This window comes from Elephas maximus, chromosome 12, assembly GCF_024166365.1.
Source record: "Elephas maximus indicus isolate mEleMax1 chromosome 12, mEleMax1 primary haplotype, whole genome shotgun sequence".
NCBI lineage: Eukaryota > Metazoa > Chordata > Mammalia > Proboscidea > Elephantidae > Elephas > Elephas maximus.
In genome coordinates, this window is record NC_064830.1 from 60,073,513 (window position 1) to 60,092,718 (window position 19,206).

General features: G+C 59.5%; 5 protein-coding genes across 8 annotated transcripts; 3 read left to right on the forward strand and 2 right to left on the reverse strand.

The window, feature by feature from the left end:
- The first annotated feature begins 7,113 nt into the window (after positions 1-7,113).
- CLDN9 (claudin 9) lies at positions 7,114-9,179 on the forward strand. The gene has a single exon (XM_049903315.1). It carries the CDS (start codon positions 7,808-7,810, stop codon positions 8,459-8,461), a length of 654 nt encoding a protein of 217 aa, XP_049759272.1. The 5' UTR covers positions 7,114-7,807; the 3' UTR covers positions 8,462-9,179.
- Positions 9,180-9,449: 270 nt separating this feature from the next.
- CLDN6 (claudin 6) lies at positions 9,450-11,931 on the reverse strand. Of its 2 annotated transcripts, none has more exons than XM_049903842.1 (2): positions 11,890-11,931; positions 9,450-10,418 (listed from the first exon to the last, which is right to left on the reverse strand). In XM_049903842.1, exon 2 carries the CDS (start codon positions 10,401-10,403, stop codon positions 9,738-9,740), a length of 666 nt encoding a protein of 221 aa, XP_049759799.1. In that variant the 5' UTR covers positions 10,404-10,418; positions 11,890-11,931; the 3' UTR covers positions 9,450-9,737. The 2 variants fall into 2 exon arrangements, with proteins under 2 accessions (XP_049759799.1, XP_049759798.1); XM_049903841.1 differs by lacking the exon at positions 11,890-11,931 and adding an exon at positions 10,884-10,898.
- A 705-nt stretch (positions 11,932-12,636) lies between these two features.
- On the forward strand, positions 12,637-14,659 carry TNFRSF12A (TNF receptor superfamily member 12A). Of its 2 annotated transcripts, XM_049903906.1 has the most exons (4): positions 12,638-12,795; positions 13,550-13,654; positions 13,861-13,995; positions 14,072-14,656. In XM_049903906.1, exons 1-4 carry the CDS (start codon positions 12,702-12,704, stop codon positions 14,125-14,127), a joined length of 390 nt encoding a protein of 129 aa, XP_049759863.1. In that variant the 5' UTR covers positions 12,638-12,701; the 3' UTR covers positions 14,128-14,656. The 2 variants fall into 2 exon arrangements, with proteins under 2 accessions (XP_049759862.1, XP_049759863.1); XM_049903905.1 differs by having other exon boundaries at positions 12,637-12,795; positions 13,861-14,659.
- Positions 14,660-15,115: 456 nt separating this feature from the next.
- Positions 15,116-16,336, reverse strand: HCFC1R1 (host cell factor C1 regulator 1). The gene is given in 5 exon segments (XM_049903907.1): positions 15,116-15,163; positions 15,166-15,257; positions 15,454-15,582; positions 15,696-15,749; positions 16,029-16,336. Coding segments are annotated over 4 exon segments (294 nt in total). The 5' UTR covers positions 15,728-15,749; positions 16,029-16,336; the 3' UTR covers positions 15,116-15,122.
- On the forward strand, positions 16,319-19,147 carry THOC6 (THO complex subunit 6). Of its 2 annotated transcripts, none has more exons than XM_049903904.1 (13): positions 16,319-16,561; positions 17,075-17,190; positions 17,306-17,370; positions 17,456-17,559; positions 17,645-17,682; positions 17,765-17,813; positions 17,947-18,018; positions 18,106-18,181; positions 18,291-18,340; positions 18,421-18,483; positions 18,586-18,696; positions 18,779-18,913; positions 18,987-19,147. In XM_049903904.1, the coding sequence occupies exons 1-13, from the start codon at positions 16,523-16,525 to the stop codon at positions 19,065-19,067; spliced, it is 999 nt and encodes a 332-aa protein (XP_049759861.1). In that variant the 5' UTR covers positions 16,319-16,522; the 3' UTR covers positions 19,068-19,147. The 2 variants fall into 2 exon arrangements, with proteins under 2 accessions (XP_049759861.1, XP_049759860.1); XM_049903903.1 differs by having other exon boundaries at positions 16,320-16,561; positions 18,106-18,208.
- Positions 19,148-19,206: the final 59 nt, after the last annotated feature.

Sequence of the window (19,206 nt, forward strand, 5' to 3'; positions counted from 1 at the left end):
GCAATCTGGGTCTGTAAAGATTACAGCCAAGAAAATCCTAAGGAGCAGTTCTACTCTGTAACACATGGAGTCATCACGAGTCAAATCGCTCCAGGCAATAGGTTTGTTTTCTTTTGTTTTTGTAAAGACTGGGATTCTAGCCTGACTTCCCTTAGCTACTTCATTTGATTGGCTCCTTTTGAAAATCATTACAGACTTCTGCTTTTCCACAGAATTATTGATTCTTTTAAAATATTTAAATGGCCTCATCTTGTCTTTCTCTGCCCTAAGCCAGGGAATAAGCCACATTCCAAAGTTTTTCTTTTTACTGGAGAATAGTATTCGAGACCAGCATCTGGGCACAGCACGGGATATCTGCTCAGTGTCCGAAACTGAGCAGTATCAGTGGAGGTGATGGGCGATATCCTGCTAATACACCTAGAAATCCTGTTCTAATTATTCTAATAAGGATTCTATACTCCAATTTTAAATAGATCGATCATTTTCTCCCTTTTTTCTTACCCAATGGTCATTTACAACTGCTTTTAGCAACCTTAACACAAATGCTACCTAATGCCACCAAGCTTCGTTTTTGAGTTGTGATACCGCTTTATCTTCTCTAGGATAACTGAAAAAAGCCTGGTGGCCCAGTGGTTCAAGCGCTCGGCTGCTAATCAAAAGGTCGAAGGTTCAATCCACTGGCGGCTCCGCGGGAGAAAGACGTGGCAGTCTGCTTCTGTAAAGATTACAGCCTTGGAAACCCTATGGTGCAGTTCTACTCTGCCCTGTAGGGTCGCTATGCGTGGGAATCGACTCGACGGCAATGGGTTTTATGACAACCGAATGAAAGCCTGCTTAGACCTTGTCGATCTACTCAGGAGCATCATTTCGGAGACATGGACAAAAACTAACCTAAAGGGGAGAAGCACTCCTGATTGGCCTTCGCAGGGCAAAAGGGGGGAAGCCGCGGGCGTTGCAGCGGCGCACTGGACAGTCGGGCCGGCTTAGGGCGCCTACCGCCCGTATGGAGCCCCTACTTGCCGGGGTAGCGCTGGGGTCTGAGTGTGTCCGCGGTTCTGCGGACACCTTGATTGGCTAGGAGCGGGAGAGGACCGGAAGAAGACCTGGTCATAGAGCGCTGCTGTCCCTGATTGGCTGCCCAGAGTAGCTTCTGCCCGCCGGCGGGAACAAGGCGTTGGCAGCAGGCACGCCAGCTCCTGATTGGCTGGCGGCGGCTGCGGCGGGCGGCCCCGATTGGCTGGGAAGCCCAGCGCTGCGCGCGGCCGCCCGCGAAACTGCGAGACCACGGCCGGCGGGACTTAGGGCCCTGGGGCGGCTGCGGCGGGAAGCTGGACCCGCGGCTCCTTCGCGCCCGCGCCCGCGCCCGCGCCCCCTCGCGGCTGGGCGGGCCGCACCCGCCGCGGACCCCGCCGCCCGTGCCGTCGCTGCCATACCCGCCGCTGCCCCGCCTGCCGCCAGGCCTGAGCCCGGCCCCGCCGCCGCCCTCAGGTCTCGCTTTGGCAGCGCTGCCGCCGCTGCCTGCGCTGCCGCTGCGGCCCGAGCCACTGGCGCCCTGGAGTCTCGGCTCGCACCTGGCACTGCCCGAGCTGCCGCCCGAGGTTTGCGCCCCCGCGCCGCCCGCCGCCGCGCTCGCCGTGCAGGGCCTGCCGCGCCTGCCCGCGCCCGTGCTGCCGCCCGCTCACCTGCCGCTGCCCGAGGCCGCCGTCGCCGCCAACCTCGCGCCCGTGGGCCTGCGCCCCCGCCTGCCCCTGGTCGCCGAGCCGCCTCCGCCGCCGCTGCCCGCGCTGCCCTCGCTCTCAGGCCTGCTGGCGCAGCCCGCGCCCCGCGACCTCTGGCAACTGCCCGCCTTCCCGCCGCCGCTGCTAGTCTTCCCGCCGCCCCCGCCGCCCCGATTATTCCTGTCGCCGCCCTGTTGACGGCCTGGCCCTCGCTGTGGACCGGTGAGTAGTAGCACCATGCCCGGACCCAGGGACTGTATCCCCGGACCCGCTGCCCACGGCCCCAGGCGTCCAGAGGCGTGACTTTCCGGAGTGGGAAGGGGGAGTCAGAGGGGAGCAGCCCGGCTTAGGAGAGAAAGTAGGAGGTCTGAAAACAAACTCATTTTAAGACTAGAGTCTTGTCTTCTGTTTTCCCCACTGCCCCACAGGAAGTCTCCTTCTGGGCTATTTGAGAATGTAACTCATCCGGTGTGCTGATAAGAGAACTGGCTGGAGGTCAGGGCGGCAGCCGGGCAGATGAAGGGAATAGAATTCTTGACTGGATGCCGCATTTTCCCTTATGAAATAAAGGGGCTGGATGCCCTTGCTAAGGCCCTCCTCCATTCCGGTTTGCATGGCTTTCTGGAAGCGCTGATCCTCCCTCTCACGTCTTGAGAGGTCAAATGCTCATCTGAAAGAGACCCAGGACCGGGGCGGCCAGGAAGGGGCAGCAATGATACACAATCGTTACTGGGATCATACTGGGCTGGAGTAGGAGGGTCACCTGTGAGACTGTGACTCAGCGCCACGGCACAGAAGCACCTCCACGGGACAGGAGCGCCCCCACTGTGGGTCAGAAAGTCCTGTCTCTCCTCATGGTGACCTGCTCCCTCCCCTGCCAGCTTCTCCACAGTGTGTACAACTCAAAATAAAGTTCTCTTTGTTCTTTAGGTGGCTGGGGGTCAAGTCTCCAGGCAGACATCCTGTCTCAATGGCTGTTCTGCAGCAGCCCAGCAGGAGTATCAGGAAGCCAGGCCCAGCCTGCTTGATGCCAGCTTTAACCTTGGGATACCTCTGAGAGCTTGGGAGTCACAGCAAGAAGGGCAGTGTGTCTGTGTCCTGAGGCTGGCATGACAAAGGACCACAAACTGGGTGGCTCAAAACAGCAGAAATTCATTTTCTCACAGTCCTTGAGGCCAGAAGTCTGAAATCAAGGTGTCACCGGGCCCTGCTCCCTCTGAAGTTTTCCGGGGGGTGAACCTCCCTTGCCTCTTCCAGCTTCTGGTAGCCTTAGGTGCTCCTTGGCTTGTGGCTGTGTTGCATTGATGTCTGCTCTGACTTCACATGAACTTCTCCCCTGTCTCTCCCAAATCTCCCTCTGCCTTTCTCCTATAAGGGCCTGTCGTTGGATTTAGGGCTCAGCCTCAATCCAAGGGAATCTCATTTTGTGATCCTTATCTTAATTATATTTGCAAACACCTTTCTTTCAAATAAGGTCACATTCACAGTTTACAGGGTTAGAACTTGGACATATCTTTTTGGGGGCCGCTGTTCACCCCACTGCAGGCAGTGTCCTCTCACCTGTGAGGCTGCCTGCCCAGGACATCTGTGGTTTAGGCCTGTCCCTCAGTGGCAGAGTTCTGCATTCCCTTGGAGCCCTGGAGCAGGGGCTGAGGGCACTAGTGTGGAATTATGGCCAAGCAAGTCCCCATTTCTGTTAGCTTGCTGCCCCTACCCCTGGCTCGCTTTACCTGATATAGCCCTCTGCCCCTCTCAGCTAAGACTCAGACATAAACAGGAAGGGAAGCATGAATATATGCTCTCAAAGAAGACAGCATTGATCACTGGGCCTACCCGCCCCCAAAGAAAACTCCAGACTGATAGTGCTGAGTGCAGGGTTGAAGGTTGACAGGACTGATAATAAAGTTAATTGCTACCCTGTTCCATGGAACCTGTCCAGTTAGAGTTTACAAGTGAAACTGCCATTATGTTTTTGACAAAATACCCTTGTCCCAAATCAATCCCTATAGTGATCCCCAAAGTGTGAGGGGTGCTTACTGGCTGGGAATTGGAGTGGCTGGGGGTGGGCAAGGAGGTTTTTTCCCACCAGTTTACAGCTCAGAGTCACCTGAGATACAGGGAAGTTTCGACTTGCCTAGCGAGGCTCTGAGTGGGGCCAACACCAGGACCAGGAGATCTGACCTGGAGTCCCTCAGGCTGTCTCCAAATGGCGAGAACACCTCTTTTTCCACATGGGACAGAGATGGTGAAAATGAATCAGGTGCAGGGTGGTTTCCAGTGTAATTAGACCCTGATGCGGTTCTCTGTGGAGATTTCCTGGGGCAGGGAGCTACTCAAGAGTTTGGGGGAAGGGAAGGAGAAAGGGCTGGCTTTGGAGAAATGGGGAAGAGGTGCAGGTGGGATGCTTGTGGGAGGCTCAACTGTACTGCTGGTGGGAAAGGGGCCTGGCCTTGAAGTCAGGGTCTAAGTTTGCACCCAGACATGTACTATTTTCCTTCTCTGCATTTGGCGACATTTCCTTAGCTAGCTGAGCCTCAGTTTCCTCATCTGTAAAACGTGGACATGTGAGAATTATTTCCAGACCTCAAGGTTTCATCTGCACATTCTAGCATGGGAGCCAGGGGACCTGGGTTCGGTCTTGGCTTCTCTTTCTGTGGTTCAGTTGTACAGTGGGTATGCAGCTCCTACCCTACCCTGTATCTTCCCTGGTGCCAGAGGGGACTCTCGGTAACCATTAGTTTCCTTTGTCGTTGGGCTGCACTTTCCCTTCTAGAACAAGCGAGATAGACGATAGGGTTGGGGCTAACCCACTTCTACCCTACGCCCATCTGAGTTGAGCTCCAGTTTCTCCTGCCAGCCTGACTCTCCCACCTCTTCTGTCCTACCAGGGAAAACAGAGGTGAGGCCGGGCTTTGTCCTTGTATAGGGGCTGGTGGAGGGCGTGTTCCCTTGGCCAGGCCTCAGTTTCCAGCCCTCAGTGGTACCAAGGCAGCGGTGGAGAGGGTCTCCTCCCTTAGCCTTTCCCAGTGAGGCAGGTGGGGGAGGGTATTGCAGCCTATGAGTTAAAGTATCATTGAGATGGTAAGTGCACCTAGGGGGCCACCCCTCCATATCAATAGGTTTCCCAGGGTCCAACTGCATCAGGTAGACTGGCGGGCCTAGTAGCACCTCGGCTGTGCTTTCTGTCTTAGATCTGCCCGAGGGAAGTTGAGGACTGACGGTAGAGGCGCTCCTGCCTGCCTGCCCAAGAGTCCCATCCTTTGCTGTGGAGGGGAGGGGCCATCTCTTCTGACCACCCTTTTCTGGCCTCTTCGCCCTCCAATATTTGTTCTCCCTTTACCTGCTCTCACCTTGTGTGGAGGTGCTTTGTCTTATGGAAGAGGGGAAGAGAGAGGGAAATTTGGAGAGGGTGCTGCTTTATCAGGGCGCCTTGGAGGCTAGTCCAGCGGGGATGGTAACGGGTGTCCTCGTTCTGAGCACCCACCTCCACGTGGCTGGCCACTTGGCTTGAGTTTATGGCTGTTGGGGTCTAAAATGGGGGAACAATGCTTATTTGTGCGTGTGGCACCTACACTGGCCCTTTTCCATTTTTTTTTTTACAACCTCGGGGGTTTTGCACTGCCTGTGGAACACGTCTGCCATTCATGCATGGCCCTACTGCCCAGTGACCACTGTCTTGGGCCCAGGACACGGGACCTTCAGGGCCACGACTAGGAACATCCTGGGCGAACTGGGATGAGTTGGTCACATTAGGCTCCAGGCAGGAGGGGGATTTCTCTGGGCTGGGGGCAGAGAGAAACCCCTGGGGAGGCTGAAGGACCCCTCAGAGACCTGAGCTTGCCTCCACTGCCTGACACCTGCCCAAACCTGTGTGGCTGGATTCCTGGTATCCCCGGAAAGCCTGCGGAGAGAGCCCCTGGACAGGCTCACCTCTATTTGCCCTTCTCAATCGCCCTTCCCTCCCACCCCTCAACCCTGAAATCCGAGGCTTTCTGGGGGCTGGAGGAGCTGGACAAACCCGCCCAGGATTCTGGTACCAGCACCCGCTGTTTTCCCAAAGGAATGGAGCCGGGGCAGTCCCTCACACCAGACGGGGCTCTGAAGAGCAGAGAAGAACCCTCTGAATCTACGTTCCAGACAGCTGCTTGGCACTAGCCTCAGTTTTCCTGTTTTAGAGGGGGAGAGTTCTCAAGCTTTTTGGAGTCCCAAGCCCTTTTGATGGAAGCCATAAACCTCACCTCCAAAAAATGCTAAAACCCCTTTCCAGAAGCAATGCATCCACTCCTGGGTTTGAATCCTGTACTGATCCTTGAAGATGGAAACTTCGTTGGCCCCAGTGAATAGGCCAAGCAGGGACAGACCCAGCCCCCTCAGGAAGGGCCGTGCAGGGCCCTGTGTTCCTTGGATGCCCAGACGATGCCCCTGGCCAGTCTGCACCAGCTTCACCCCAGCCCTCCCAGGCCTGGCCCCAGGCGTGGAGGTGAGCGTCTCTCCCAGACAAGACCTCCCCGCTCCTGCCCCGTGCCTTTAGGAATCCTACTACCACTCTGCAAAGTGAATAAGGGGATTTTCATCACACTCTCCCTTTTCAGATGATAATACTAGGAAGGGGCTCTTAGCACTCAGGGAGGGGCTGGAGAGACTTCACAACCCCTCCCCCCAAATGAGGGGCATACGTTTGTGGTGGTAGATTCCAAGGGTACTATGAGGTTTCTCAAAATGGCCTTTGACTCAAGGAGGTTAAGGATCTTGACCTTACATGATCTGACCCAGGAGGAGGGTGGAATTTGAATTCTGGTCTGTGTGATTCTCAGGTTGCGCAGCCCACAGGGGGAGTCAAGGGCTCCTCAGGTCTTCAGGAGGGGAGGTCTTTCCTGCAGACTGGAGGCAGGGCTCAGGGGCTCATGGAGTCACCCTGGGTTTCACCCCCTTGCCTACCTCCATGGTGTCTCAGCCAGAGAGGCCTGACTGCTGGCCACTCAGTCCCCATGACAGAGAGCCAGCTATGTATTGGGGCTGCACCCCCACCAGGGCTCCTGCCTCCTCCCCCTATAACCCCCATGTGTCCCCCCCTCCATACTTCCACAAGAGGCTCTTTATCCCTGGCTCAGCCCCCCAGCTTCAGCAGTGGTGGAGGGGAGGGCACACCTGAATGAAGGTAGCAGTGTGTGTGGGTAGTTTCTAGGCCGTTGCCTGGGCGATGCCATCTGAGCTGAGCGCCAGGCGCCTGTCGTCCAGGGAACGGGGCGGGCGGGGCCCCTCCCTCGGGAACCACTAGGGCCACTGGGCGGAGACTGGAGACAGATCAGATTCCGGAGAGTTCAGGACGGGGTGTGCCATACTGGGGGGACTGGGGGCATTTGCATTATGAAACGAGGGGAGAGAGCAAAAATGGTGGGGGGGCGGCTGGGGAGAAGGAGGCAGGCCCGGGACTCCCCCCCATTGCTGACCCCATGGCCTGTCCTCAGATTACTGCTCACACGAAATTCTTTGTTGCCCTGTCCCTTCCTGGTCGCTATATTCGCCACAACTGGTCCGAAGGGACCCTCAGCCCACCACCGGCCCATGGCACCGCTAGCCCCGCCTCCTCCCCGGCACGCGATTCCCCAGGTTCCCCAATTGCGGCCTCCCCTCTCTTCACTTGCTCCTCCCCCATCTCAGCCTTAAATCCCCCCCCCCACCTGCCACTGAGTGGCAGAGTCCCCAGGTGGCATCTGGTGGAGGGTGCAGTGCTCAGCGCGGACCCGCACCCGCTGGGAGGCAGCACAGGTGGGTCCGGGTCTGTGTGAGCTCAGTGCGATAGGTGGCAGCTGGGTTGTCACTGCAACATCGGTGAAACAGAGCATCTGATGGGCCACAGCCCCTTGCAGGGACACAAGCTGCTGGACTGGGCAGAAGGTGAGGCTGATCAGTGTTGAGCGAGGGTCCCACACACCTGCGAGAGGAGAGGCCCACAGATGTGAGGACTGTCCTGGGGAGGACACTGACGACCTCCTCCTCCTGCTGGGCACTGAGACCCCCACCTGGCGTCTCACCACCCCTGAGTCAACCAGACTACCTGGCTTAGGAAAACCTAACTGAGGGGGCAGATGGCTTCAACTGGGCTTGAACTGCTGGGGATGACCCTGGCTGTGCTGGGCTGGCTGGGGACCCTGGTGTCCTGTGCACTGCCCCTGTGGAAGGTGACTGCCTTCATCGGCAACAGCATCGTCGTGGCCCAGGTGGTGTGGGAGGGGCTGTGGATGTCCTGCGTGGTGCAGAGCACAGGCCAGATGCAGTGCAAGGTGTATGACTCGCTGCTGGCGCTGCCTCAGGACCTGCAGGCTGCCCGAGCCCTCTGTGTTGTCGCCCTCCTGCTGGCCCTGCTCGGCCTGCTGGTGGCCATCACGGGTGCCCAGTGCACCACATGCGTGGAAGACGAAAGCGCCAAGGCTCGCATCATGCTCACGGCAGGCACCATTCTCCTTCTCTCGGGAGTCCTGTTGCTCATCCCTGTCTGCTGGACAGCCCACGCCATCATCCAGGACTTCTACAACCCCCTGGTGGCCGAGGCGCTCAAGCGTGAACTGGGCGCCTCCCTCTACCTGGGCTGGGCAGCGGCTGCCCTGCTTATGCTGGGTGGGGGGCTCCTCTGCTGCACATGCCCCCCACCCCAGATCGACCGGCCCCACGGACCCAGGCTGGGCTACTCCATCCCCTCCCACTCAGGCACGTCCGGGCTGGATAAAAGGGACTACCTGTGAGGTTTTGGGCATCACCAACCCCCCCAACCCTGCCCCGCTGAAGCTGTCACCAGCCCACTCATCCACCTGAGGCCTTCGGCTGTGACTTTGCCTGGACACCTTGCTCCAACACTTGCCTGACACCATCACCAACCCCTCCACTTTGCAGAAGACTGTCTAGCCGGGCCCAGACTCTCCTCAGTGGTGTCCCCACCTCATTGTGCCCCATCCCCCACAAAGGCTGGGCCAGAGCTAATGACGTGATCCTGGCCTGCCCCTAGCTCCCCGCTGGAGCTCTGTTGCTTTCATCTGCTGTTCAGGACAACCTGAGCCCCCTGCTCTTCCTCTGAGCTTCTCCCCCAAGCCTGGGCTGCAGCTTCTTGGCTCTCAGACAAGCTCCCATGATCTCCCTGCCTCAAGAGCTGGGCCCTGCCTTACTAAGAGGTCTCCCTGACTTGGGCAGCCCAGGCCATCACCTCACCCTCTACCCCACCTGAGTCTGGAATAAACAGCATTTGTAACTTGGCTTCCTCTGATCAGTGGCAGTCCTCTGGGCGGGGCGTGGCCTGCTCCAGGCCTTGTAGGCCCCTGGCGGGGTCCCGGCCAGGGAAAGCACAGGGGCAACAAAGGAACAACAACGGACAGTGCCCACCTCCCAAAGGCAAGTTAACAAAAGACACTTTATTTAGTAAAAACCCTATTTGGTGAGCACAGGGTGAGGTGTGCAGGGCTGGAGGTAAGGACAGATCTACAGCACAGCTGTGAAGTGGGGAGGAAAGTGGTAACAGCCTGAGGTCAGAACACTTGGAGGTGGGGTTTCTTTGGTAACTTCTCTGCTGCTCTTCTAGGAGTGGAGCCCCAGAGCCCCTAGGAGGTGGGGAGTCCAGAGGCCTGATGGGAAGGGGTATCCCTGCCAAGTCCAGGAGGTGCTTTCCTAGCAGTAGCAGCAGCTCCTCTTGGGGACGGGCAATCTTGTCAGGAAGAGCTGGGACAAAAAGCAGCTCTCCACAATGGCCCCCCAGCTGGTTTATGGGTGCTGTCCAGAGGTGATCCAGAAACTCCAAAGCACCAACAGCGAGAAAGAAACACCAGCAGCAGACACCTGGGCGGGAGAGTCATCTCCTTGTCACCCAGTGGATTTAAAAAAAATGTCCCGAAGAAATAAAAACAGCAAAAACAAAGGATTAAAGACATCCCAAAGCTGCCAAGTATCAATACCTGTAGGCTCTCTCTCCAGCTCTGGGGGGAGAGGGGAAGAAGGCTCCCTGGTCAGGGAGCTGTCACTCCCCCACCCCCATCACACGTAATTCTTGGTGGGGTACTCGGAGGGCCCCCGAGAGTTGCCCTGCGGGGCAGATGCTGAGTAGTGGGCTATGTAATGGCTGGAGCCCTGAGATCCCCCAGAGGGGCATGTGCAGCACAGAAGCCCCCCGCCCAGCAACAAAAGGCCAGAGGCAGCCCACCCCAGGTAGAGGGAGGCCCCCAGCTCTCGTTTTTGGGACTCAAGCACCAAGGGGTTGTAGAAGTCACGGATGATGGTGTTGGCTGTCCAGCAAACAGGGATTAGGGCCAGGACTCCTGAGATGATGAAGATGATCCCCGAGGTGAGCACCAGGCGAGCCTTGAAGTCCTTGTCCTCCACACAGGTGGTGCACTTGGCCCCGGCAAGGTAGACCAGCAGGCCGAGCAGGGCCACCAGAAGGGCAATGACACAGAGGGCACGGGCGGCCTGCAGGTCCTGTGGCAGCGCCAGCAGTGAGTCGTACACCTTGCACTGCATCTGGCCCGTGCTCTGCACCACGCAGGACATCCACAGCCCCTCCCACATCACCTGGGCCACCATGATACTGCTGCCGATAAAGGCAGTCACCTTCCACATGGGCAGGGTGCAGGATACCAGGGCATTCAGCCAGCCAAGCATCGTCAGGATGATCCCGAGGATCTGTAGACCAGTGGAGGCCATGGCAAGGTCCAGGAGCTTTGAGGGAACAGAAGTAGAGCAACACTGAACTCACCGCCTTCCACTAACCCCACGCTGCAAGCCTTTGCCACCACACAGGACAAGCAAGAACATGGACCCTGGGAGTTGGGACACTGTCCTGTCACATGGGCAAAAGCACACTCCCTGAGCCTCATTTTATCACTGGCAAAATGGGCCTTTAATACTTTAGCATCTCTTTTTCTCCCCAGTTAGGTGACAGGCATTGGCTTACAATGGTGAGTAAGCAAGCAAGCCTGTCCTGAAAGTGAAGAAGGCAAAATATAGCAGGCTAGTTTATGGTGTGTCCACTTTGACTAAGGCTTATCAAGCAACAAAGTGGCAAAAAGTGGGGTGAACAGTGTCATCTACAGGTGCTTTCTGTGGGGGCACAGATAGCCATGAACTTCAGGCTCAAAACTTGGCAGCTTTAACACCAAAGTTGGTGTCCAAACCCCTGGTTACCAATGTGAGCTCAGGATGCTGTCTTTCCCGGCCTAGGCCTCCCCAGCCGCCCTCTCCAGGCCAGAAGGTTGCCCAGGTACCTTACCCGGGTGGCTGGCGGCCCAGCCCCAGCCAATCCGGATGGAAAAGAAATAACAGAAACCATTAATCCTTCTTCCCCAAGGCCACCCTCGACCCTGGCCCTCCGGCCCTTCTGCAGAGGGTACCCCCCACGCTGGGGTCATTTTCTTGTGCATTCTTCCCCAAAAATGTCACATTAGTGTCGCCTCTGGATGCAGCTTCCCTAGCCCCCAGCCCTCTAAGCACTCGGTACCTGTCTCCTCCTCACATCCCAACTGGTGGAGACGGCCACAGGGGGTCAGCTTTAGGGTTCAACAGGTTTTCCCACACGTCTCGGACCCAAACATAGCGCGGCCCTAGCCGTATGGCTGGAGGGTAGGCTCTGGATTCGCTTCTCCATGGCCTCCCCACCCCGGCCCCAGGGAAGGTGACCGGGTGTGGCCGCGCCATCCTAGCCCCAGGTTAGGGACGGACTGCGCCGGCCTAGCCACCCCTGAGCGCGCCATGTGCTTTCCATACCTTCCCGGTTCGGCTCAGTCCGCGCGCCCCAGCCCGCCCTCAGCCCTGAAGGAGGGTGCCCGGCTTCTGGGCCGGCCCCAGCTGGGGACCGCGCGTCCTGGAGGAGTTTAATGGCGACGCCAGGGGCAGGGTCCGCTCCCTCAGGTGAGGGGGAGGGGATTCCCGCCCCTGAGAGGCAGCGCAGATGGGGGAGGGGCGCCAGGGGTTTCGGTGCCTTTGTCGGTGCCTGGGGAGGGGGAGGGGTGTTTAAGCCCTCCGGAGCCGCCAAAGGACCCAACCTACTCGGCGGCTGCGGCGCAGCCCCAAACCCAGGGTCTCACCGCAAGGAGCGCAGCCCGGGTTGTCCACACGCACTTCACTCATGCTGCCACGAACCCTGCACCCAGGCCCCTCGGTGCGTCTTCTTCCCGGTACCCCCCCAACTTACCCTCGGCACACCTGCAGAGAACTACAGAATGGTTCGTAGGAGGTGGCAGAATGTTCGATGGGGCGGAGGCGAGAGGGGTCTTAAGGCGGTCGTGACGTCACTTGCCCCTCGCCCCCGGGGAGGGGCAGAGAGCCCGGCCCAAACCGCGCCCGACGCGCGAATCCCACCCTAGTCAGAAGGCGGCACTCGAGACCGGGCACAGCACGCAGTCCAGCTGGTGACTTGCGGCCCGCGGTGGGTGAGGGCGCGAGACCTGGAGCCAAACGGAGCTGGCCTCTCGACTCCGCCACTTCCTACCGCTGTGACCTCGGCAATTCACACCTAACCTTCCCAAACCTCAGTTTTCTACTTTGCAAAATGGAAAAAACAAGCCTGCATTTTAATATGCTACTGCTTCCTAAGGTGCGGTTAAGCGGCACGCGGTAAACTCTCAATGAATGTTAGGGATTATTTTTGTTCTGTTGTTATTGTTAAGCCTCTGGGGCCCTTAAGAAAGTTGCCACCATCTCTGCGATGAGAGCTGTTTCGTGTCTCTCTGATGGCCGTCCCCCTCTGGACTTGGTACCGAGAGGGCAGGCCCGCCTCTGCGACCCTGCAGGGTCCTGGGCGCAGAGCTAGTGTTTGTTGAACGAATGACAGACCTTAGCCAGTTTGCAAGGCGGGGCGCTGGGAGACTGGCTGGGCGCTGTGAGGAGCGGGGCGGGGTGGGAGGAGGCTCCGCCCCGGAAGGCGGGGGCGAGGCGAGGACGCGCTGCCTCCAGCAGCAGGCTGGCAGAGGGAGCAGACGGCGGCGGTTTGTGGACGCGCGCACCATGGCTCTTGGCCCGCTGCGTCCGCTGCTGCGGCTTCTCGTGCTGGGACTCTGGCTGGCGCTGTTGTGCGCTGCGGCTGGGGAGCGGACGCCAGGTACGCGGGCGCGGGGCCGGTACCCGGCTTGGAAATGTGGGGGCCGCGTGGCTGGGAGGACCCAGGGCTGGGGGCAGGGGTGCCGAGTCTGGGGGCTTGGGAAATGTGGGCCGAATCTAGGGGAACGAAGCAGGCATGAGAGTCCGGGGCCAGGTGGTCTCCAGGCACCGCATTCCCTGGCTAGGGGAGATCCCATCCAGCTCTAAGCTTCATCCTCAGTCCGGGCCTCAGTTTTCCCTCCTGCCTACGTCGGGGGCTTCTTCCTGAAAGTCGGGGCTCGAAGAGGGGGCAGAAAAAAGTTTGTGGGCGGGATGTCTCATCTGCTAACGGGTCACGCCCCCAGCCTGCACAGTATGGGGTCTGCTCATCCCCAGTGACCCGAGATTGGAGATGCCGAGAGACACGGGCGTCTTTGCCCCCTATGCCATGTGGGGTGCCCCCTTCCGTCCGTCCGGTGACTTAAGTGCCCAGCTATGCGGGGGGAGGGGCCGGGGTCGGGCCTGGTGCCCGGGAGTGAGTCACCCGCCAGCGACGGGTGGGGGCTAGGTTGTGGAGGACCTGATCCCTCCCCCCTAGAGACTGGCGCTTCTCTCCCACATCCCACTGCCGTGTCCCAGACGGGCCGTGCGGTCACCTGTGAGGAATGCGGGGGAGGGCGCTGGTGACTCAAGTCATTCGAGCCGGCCGACCCTGACCTCAGCCCCCAGAATAGCCGCGCCCCGCCCCAGCATCTGACCCGAGGCCCCCTCCCCAGGTGCTGCCCCCTGCCCCCGCGGCACCTCCTGGAGCTCGGACCTCGACAAGTGCATGGACTGTGCGTCGTGCCCCGTGCGGCCACGCAGCGACTTCTGCCTGGGCTGTGAGTGGGGGTGGGGTCGGACCCGGTGGACCCTGGACCCGGAGAGAGGGATGCTGGGGTGGAGAGGGGACTGTAGGCTTTCCATCTGGAGCAGAATCCGGAAGAGGGAGAGTGGGGAAGGGGCTCTGATCAGAGCTGTGAATGGAAGGGGAATGCATGAGGCTCAGATCTGGGGGGTGAGGTCTCACTTCACATCCTGTCCCCAGGTGCTACAGCCCCTCCAGCCCCCTTCCCGCTGCTCTGGCCCATCCTGGGGGGTGCCCTGAGCCTGGCCCTTGTGGTAGGGCTGCTTTCTGGCTTCCTGGTCTGGAGAAGATGCCGCAGGAGAGAAAAGTTTACCAGTAAGTGTGCCCCAGCCTGCCCGCCTCTGTCACTGTTCAGTTTCTCCTTCTCACTGTGACCCCTCTTGTCTTGCAGCCCCCATCGAGGAGACTGGCGGGGAGGGCTGCCCAGGTGTGGCACTGATCCAGTGACAGTGAGCGCCCCCTGCCAGCCTGTGCTCCCACGCATTCATTCATTCATTCTGGAGCCACCCCTTGCCTCCCAGACTCAGCCTGTGCCAGGCTCAGCCAGCCACCCGGAGGGGTGATGGTGGTGAATCATCTCTGAGGCCTGAGGTTTTGGGGAGCCTTCCAAGGTATCTCTCATTGCCTGGTCTCAGGCTCCAGGACAGAAAGGAGCCCCATCCAGCTCACACACTATCGACCACTGACACTGAGGAACTGCAGCATTTGCACAAGGGGGTCTCTACCCCCCATGCCCTGGGGGGCCAGGCCGACCTGAAGGGCAGACACAACACTAGGCCCCACCCATTCAGATGTGCTGAAACGCTGACAGGGGTCTCAGCCTGGGGGGTTAGGGACCTGCTCTGAACACTAGGGGCTGGCCCTCTAGGGGGGCCGGCTCTACCACACTGCCTCTACTAGCCCCCAAAGTGGGGAGATATTTATTTTGGGGAAAAAGTTTGAGAGGGAGGGAGAATTTATTAATAAAAGAGTTTTTAACTTTAAATGGCTTGGAGAGTGGCAGGGTCCCAGCTCGACTTCCCTGGCTGGAGGGAGGGAGTGAGTCAGGCAGCCGCGGGGGTGGGGGCGAGGCTCTGACTCACACATTCTCAATGCCTGAGCCCAGCCTGCCAGGGCCTGGCTAAGCCCAGACTGTTTTCCAGGGAATATCTTGAGGGAGAAGCCACGCATCCGGCACCCCAGCTCTCCCTAGGCCCCAAGTGAAGCCTTCACTTGTTCAGCAGTCTTTATTCAGTGCTCCTCAGTAGCATGCCTTCTTCCCCAAGCTCCTGCCCCTCCTGCCCTCCCACTCAGGGCTCTGTCCTCAGTGTCCTCCTTGGTGGGGGGGAAGGTCCTGATGCCCAGAGGCCTGGTCTGGTGGAGGAGGAGAAGCAGGGAAGCTTGGTGCTGGTCTCCCCTATGTGTGGAGAAAGGCAGGTGGGCAGGACATTACCCACCAGTACTCAGAGCTCCATTATGTCCCCAGCTGTGGTAACAGAGTAGTGGGGGATGGAGTGTCCCCCAGCCTCAGCAGCTGGAGGGCTTCAGGGATCAGGTTCCCAGAGTAGCACCACAGATGGAGCTCAGAGCAAGGGCTCCTGGAAGAGGAAATGACAGGGCAGGGCTCGGCTGGCCTGGCAGAGCCACCCCCCACTAGATCCAGGTCACCACCCTCCAAGGAGTCAAGATGGGAAACAACCCAGAAGCTAAAAATAGCAGGATGAGGCAGGGCCTGGAGGCTGGGCTGAAGACCAGTGTGATCCTCCAGGGGGCTGGCAGGTGGAAGGTGCCCACCTGAGTGGGGGTAGGACTGGAGGTAAGGCCCTGAGAGGGCTGCAGTAGGGGTGGTGGTTGTGCAGTCTGAGTTGAGAGAAGTGGGTGGCCATGTTCTCCTCGGACAAGAACTGCTTGTGCAAAGTCTCCCTGGGGAAAGAAGGGAAGGCAGGTTGGCTGGGATATGGAGAGGGGAGGCAGCCTGATGGGGGTCAGAGGTGGGCAAGGTCTAGTTGGGAGTCCCTCCTTGCCTCCAAACTCACTGCACCTCCTCCAGGCGCCGCTTGGTGCTCATGGGCACAGCTTGGAGAGGGAAGCTGAGAAGAGACAAGAGCCAGGTGCATCCCACCCTCCTGGCCCCATGCCAAGAGGATCTGCCCGCCTGAGCCTGCAGCCTCAGCCAGCAGCCCCCATCCCTGTCTTAGCTGACCCCCTAAGTCACGTCTCCTCTCCTGGGCCATCCAGCAGCCCTGAGCCCCCAGCCCCATTCCAGTCTCAGTTCACGCCCAAGCTCCACCAGCTCACCCGCCATGTGTCATACTGCAGACCAGCCCTGAGCCCCCTGGCTAGGCCCACCCCGGGGGCCTCACACGCACCTCGCGTCCAGGCTCCAGGTCGCCCCTGAGGCAGCACTGGGGTCGCGCTGGGTCCGACCCCGGGGGCCACGCTCTAGGGGCTGCGGCAGGATCTTTGGGGCTACCCGTCCTTCGAGCAAAGGGGAGGGATCCGCCCGACAGGGGCGGTGCCTTGGGGGGGCGTGGCACGGCGGGAGGCGTGGCCTTGGCGCGCGCAGCAGTGAGCATTCACGCAGGCGCGGAAGACGGGCGGCACGCGGCTGGAAGGCGGGTCTGTTCAGCGGGGTGGGGGAGGGGATCAGGCGTAGCAGGGCTACAGGGGGCGCCACGTAGTGCCGCGGCCTTCAAGGTGCTCATCTCGGTTCGTGGGGCTTGGGGCGGAACGCGGAAACCACCTTCGCGCCGGACCGGCGGCAGTATTGGGACGTGGGGCGCCGCAGACGAGTTGGTCGCGGGCACGTCCGGACTCGTGAAGCCGCGTCTCACGAAGCATTCTGGGACTTGTAGTCCTCGAGATGGAGCGAGTAGTGCCACAAGCGGTTCCTCTGGGTCAGGTGAGGCAGGCACGGGACGCAGGGCATTCTGGGGTTTGTATTCCAGGCCCGGGTCGACCGGGCGGGCGAAGAATCATGTCCCGAGCCCTGTTGCGCGTGGGTTGCTAGTGGAAATCGGACTCAGACCGGGAGCCAGAGGAGTACCCCAGAAGTGAACACGTTTTTAAGTATTGGGGACAAGAGAACCACTTCTTAAGCGCTTTTTACATGGCAGACCCTTTGCGATGCTGTTTATATACATTAGCGCATCTAATTGAGACACAAACTCCAGTGAGTTCACTTGATACTTGAGGAAACTGAGTAGAGAAGCTAGGGAGCTGGCTCGAGGTCCCATTAGGTAGCACACCTGAGCTCTCCCTTTCCTCATCCTCTTCTTGGCGCCTCCCAGGGTTGTATGGGCAGGCGCCTGCGGGGTGGGCTGCCTTGAAGGAGGGCTGAGAAGTCTGGACAGTGGGGGGCTGGGCTGTAGCAGGGCTAGAGGTCTGCAGGTTCTTATCCCACCTCTCCTCCCAGATGGAGGTGTTTCAGGCCCTGCAGCGGCTGCACATGACTGTCTTCTCCCAGAGTGTGTCCCCCTGTGGGAAGTTCCTTGCGGCAGGCAACAATTACGGGCAGATTGCCATCTTCAGGTACCCATGGCCCCTGTTCCCCTGCACCCACTAGTCCTGGCACTCGGCCTTCCTGGGACTGATGCTCCCGGCTTCTGGCTCTTGGGCCCCCTCCCCTTTCCCTTCTCAACTTCAGCTTGTCCGCTGCTTTGAGCTCCGAGGCTAAAGAGGAAAGTAAGAAGCCTGTGGTGACCTTCCAAGGTGGGTGCAGCTGTCAGGTCTGGCTTTGGGGATCCCAGGGTGGAGGAAGGGGCCAGATGGGGTCGCTCAGGTTCTTTCCCTTTAGCCCATGATGGGCCCGTCTACAGCATGGTGTCCACCGATCGACAGCTAGTCAGTGCCGGGGATGGGGAGGTAAAGGCCTGGCTGTGGGCAGAGATCCTCAAGAAGGTAAGGAGTGTAGACCTGGGGAACAGGCTGGGTGCCCAGGCCCAAGGAGAGCCTTAGAGGTCACTTGGCGTTTTCTACCATGAAGGGCAGCAAGGAGCTGTGGCGTTGTCAGCCACCATACAGGTGAGCCAGGGCCACGTGGGGGGAGGCACTTGGGTATGTAGGCACCCTTGAACCAAAGCGGACCTTGCTTTTCCTCCCCCAGGACCAGCCTGGAAGTGCCTGAAATCAATTCTTTGCTGCTCGTCCCCAAGGTCTGAGGCCCCCTAAGTCCTTTGTGATTGGGGGCTCCGCCCTGCTGTGTTCTTGGCCCAAACTTTGGTCCTTCCACCTGTCCCCGTCCTGATTTGTCATTGATTTCCAGTCCTGCCCTGCCTTTCTTTGCAGGAGAATTCTCTTATCCTGGCTGGGGGAGACTGTCAGCTACACACTATGGACCTTGAGACTGGGGCCTTCACGGTGAGCAGGGCCTGAGAGCCAGGGGCAGGTCACGTGGGGGCGGGGTGCTTTCTGGACCTGCTCCTGACACAGCCCCTCTCCCCGCAGCGGGCCCTCCGGGGCCATACGGACTACATCCACTGCCTGGCGCTGCGGGAGCGGAGCCCCGAGGTGCTTTCGGGTGGTGAGGATGGGGCCGTGCGGCTTTGGGGTAAGGGGCTGGCTGGTTGGAGGGAGAGATGGTGGTGGGGAGGATGGGACAAGGATGGCACCCCTCAAGGTTCTCTCCACAGACCTCCGCACAGCCAAGGAGGTACAGACAATCGAGGTCTATAAGCACGAGGTGAGGCCATGCCCCAGCCCCATCCTCCTTGCTCTTCCCCAGCTTCTCTGTATCCGCAACTCTCTTCTTCCTCCCTCTAGGAGTGCTCCAGGCCCCACAACGGGCGCTGGATCGGATGCTTGGCAACCGACTCAGACTGGATGGTGAGCTGGCCAGAGGGTGGGGTGGGATGGGTGGCAGCTCTGGGCCCTGCTTTCAGGGGTTCATGGCTCACAGCGGCCGGGGACCCCTGCCTTTCTGGCCAGGTCTGTGGAGGGGGCCCAGCACTCACCCTTTGGCACCTGCGGTCCTCTACACCCACCACCATCTTCCCCATGCGGGCGCCACAGAAGCACGTCACCTTCTACCAGGACCTGGTAGGCTCTCTGTCTCCTTCTGCCGCCCTTGCTGGCTCCCGTCTCCAGCCCTGACCCTTGAGCCCTCTCTTGCCCTCTACAGATTCTATCTGCCGGCCAGGGCCCCTGTGTCAACCAATGGCAGCTGAGCGGGGAGCTCAAGGCCCAGGTACCAGGCTCTTCCCCGGGGCTGCTCAGCCTCAGCCTCAACCAGCAGCCAGCGGCTCCTGAGTGCAAGGTGGGTCCAGTGAAGGGATGGGATACTGGGACGCTGGGGTTGGGCAGGGCCCTCATGCCCCTCTTGTCTCCAGGTCCTGACAGCTGCAGGCAACAGCTGCCGGGTGGATGTCTTCACCAATCTGGGCTACCGTGCATTCTCCCTGTCCTTCTGACCCACCAACACACCCTTCACCCCAGGAGTTTGGAGTGCTTTTTTTCCCTTTCTTTTTAACAAATAAAGTTTCCAACGTTTCTTCCATGTGCTTCCTTCCCAAGAATGGAGGCCAAGCTGGTGTTGTGATTTATATATTA

Coding starts and splice junctions, on each gene's coding strand:
- CLDN9 (XM_049903315.1), top strand. CDS start 7,808: ATGGCTTCAACTGGGCTTGAACTGCTGGGGATGACCCTGGCTGTGCTG.
- CLDN6 (XM_049903842.1), bottom strand. CDS start 10,403: ATGGCCTCCACTGGTCTACAGATCCTCGGGATCATCCTGACGATGCTT.
- TNFRSF12A (XM_049903905.1), top strand. CDS start 12,702: ATGGCTCTTGGCCCGCTGCGTCCGCTGCTGCGGCTTCTCGTGCTGGGA. Junction 12,796..13,549: donor GGCTGGGGAGCGGACGCCAG/GTACGCGGGCGC, acceptor CCCCCTCCCCAG/GTGCTGCCCCCTGCCCCCGC. Junction 13,655..13,860: donor CAGCGACTTCTGCCTGGGCT/GTGAGTGGGGGT, acceptor TCCTGTCCCCAG/GTGCTACAGCCCCTCCAGCC.
- THOC6 (XM_049903903.1), top strand. CDS start 16,523: ATGGAGCGAGTAGTGCCACAAGCGGTTCCTCTGGGTCAG. Junction 17,814..17,946: donor CTTTGCTGCTCGTCCCCAAG/GTCTGAGGCCCC, acceptor CTTTCTTTGCAG/GAGAATTCTCTTATCCTGGC. Junction 18,209..18,290: donor TGGGGCCGTGCGGCTTTGGG/GTAAGGGGCTGG, acceptor TTCTCTCCACAG/ACCTCCGCACAGCCAAGGAG.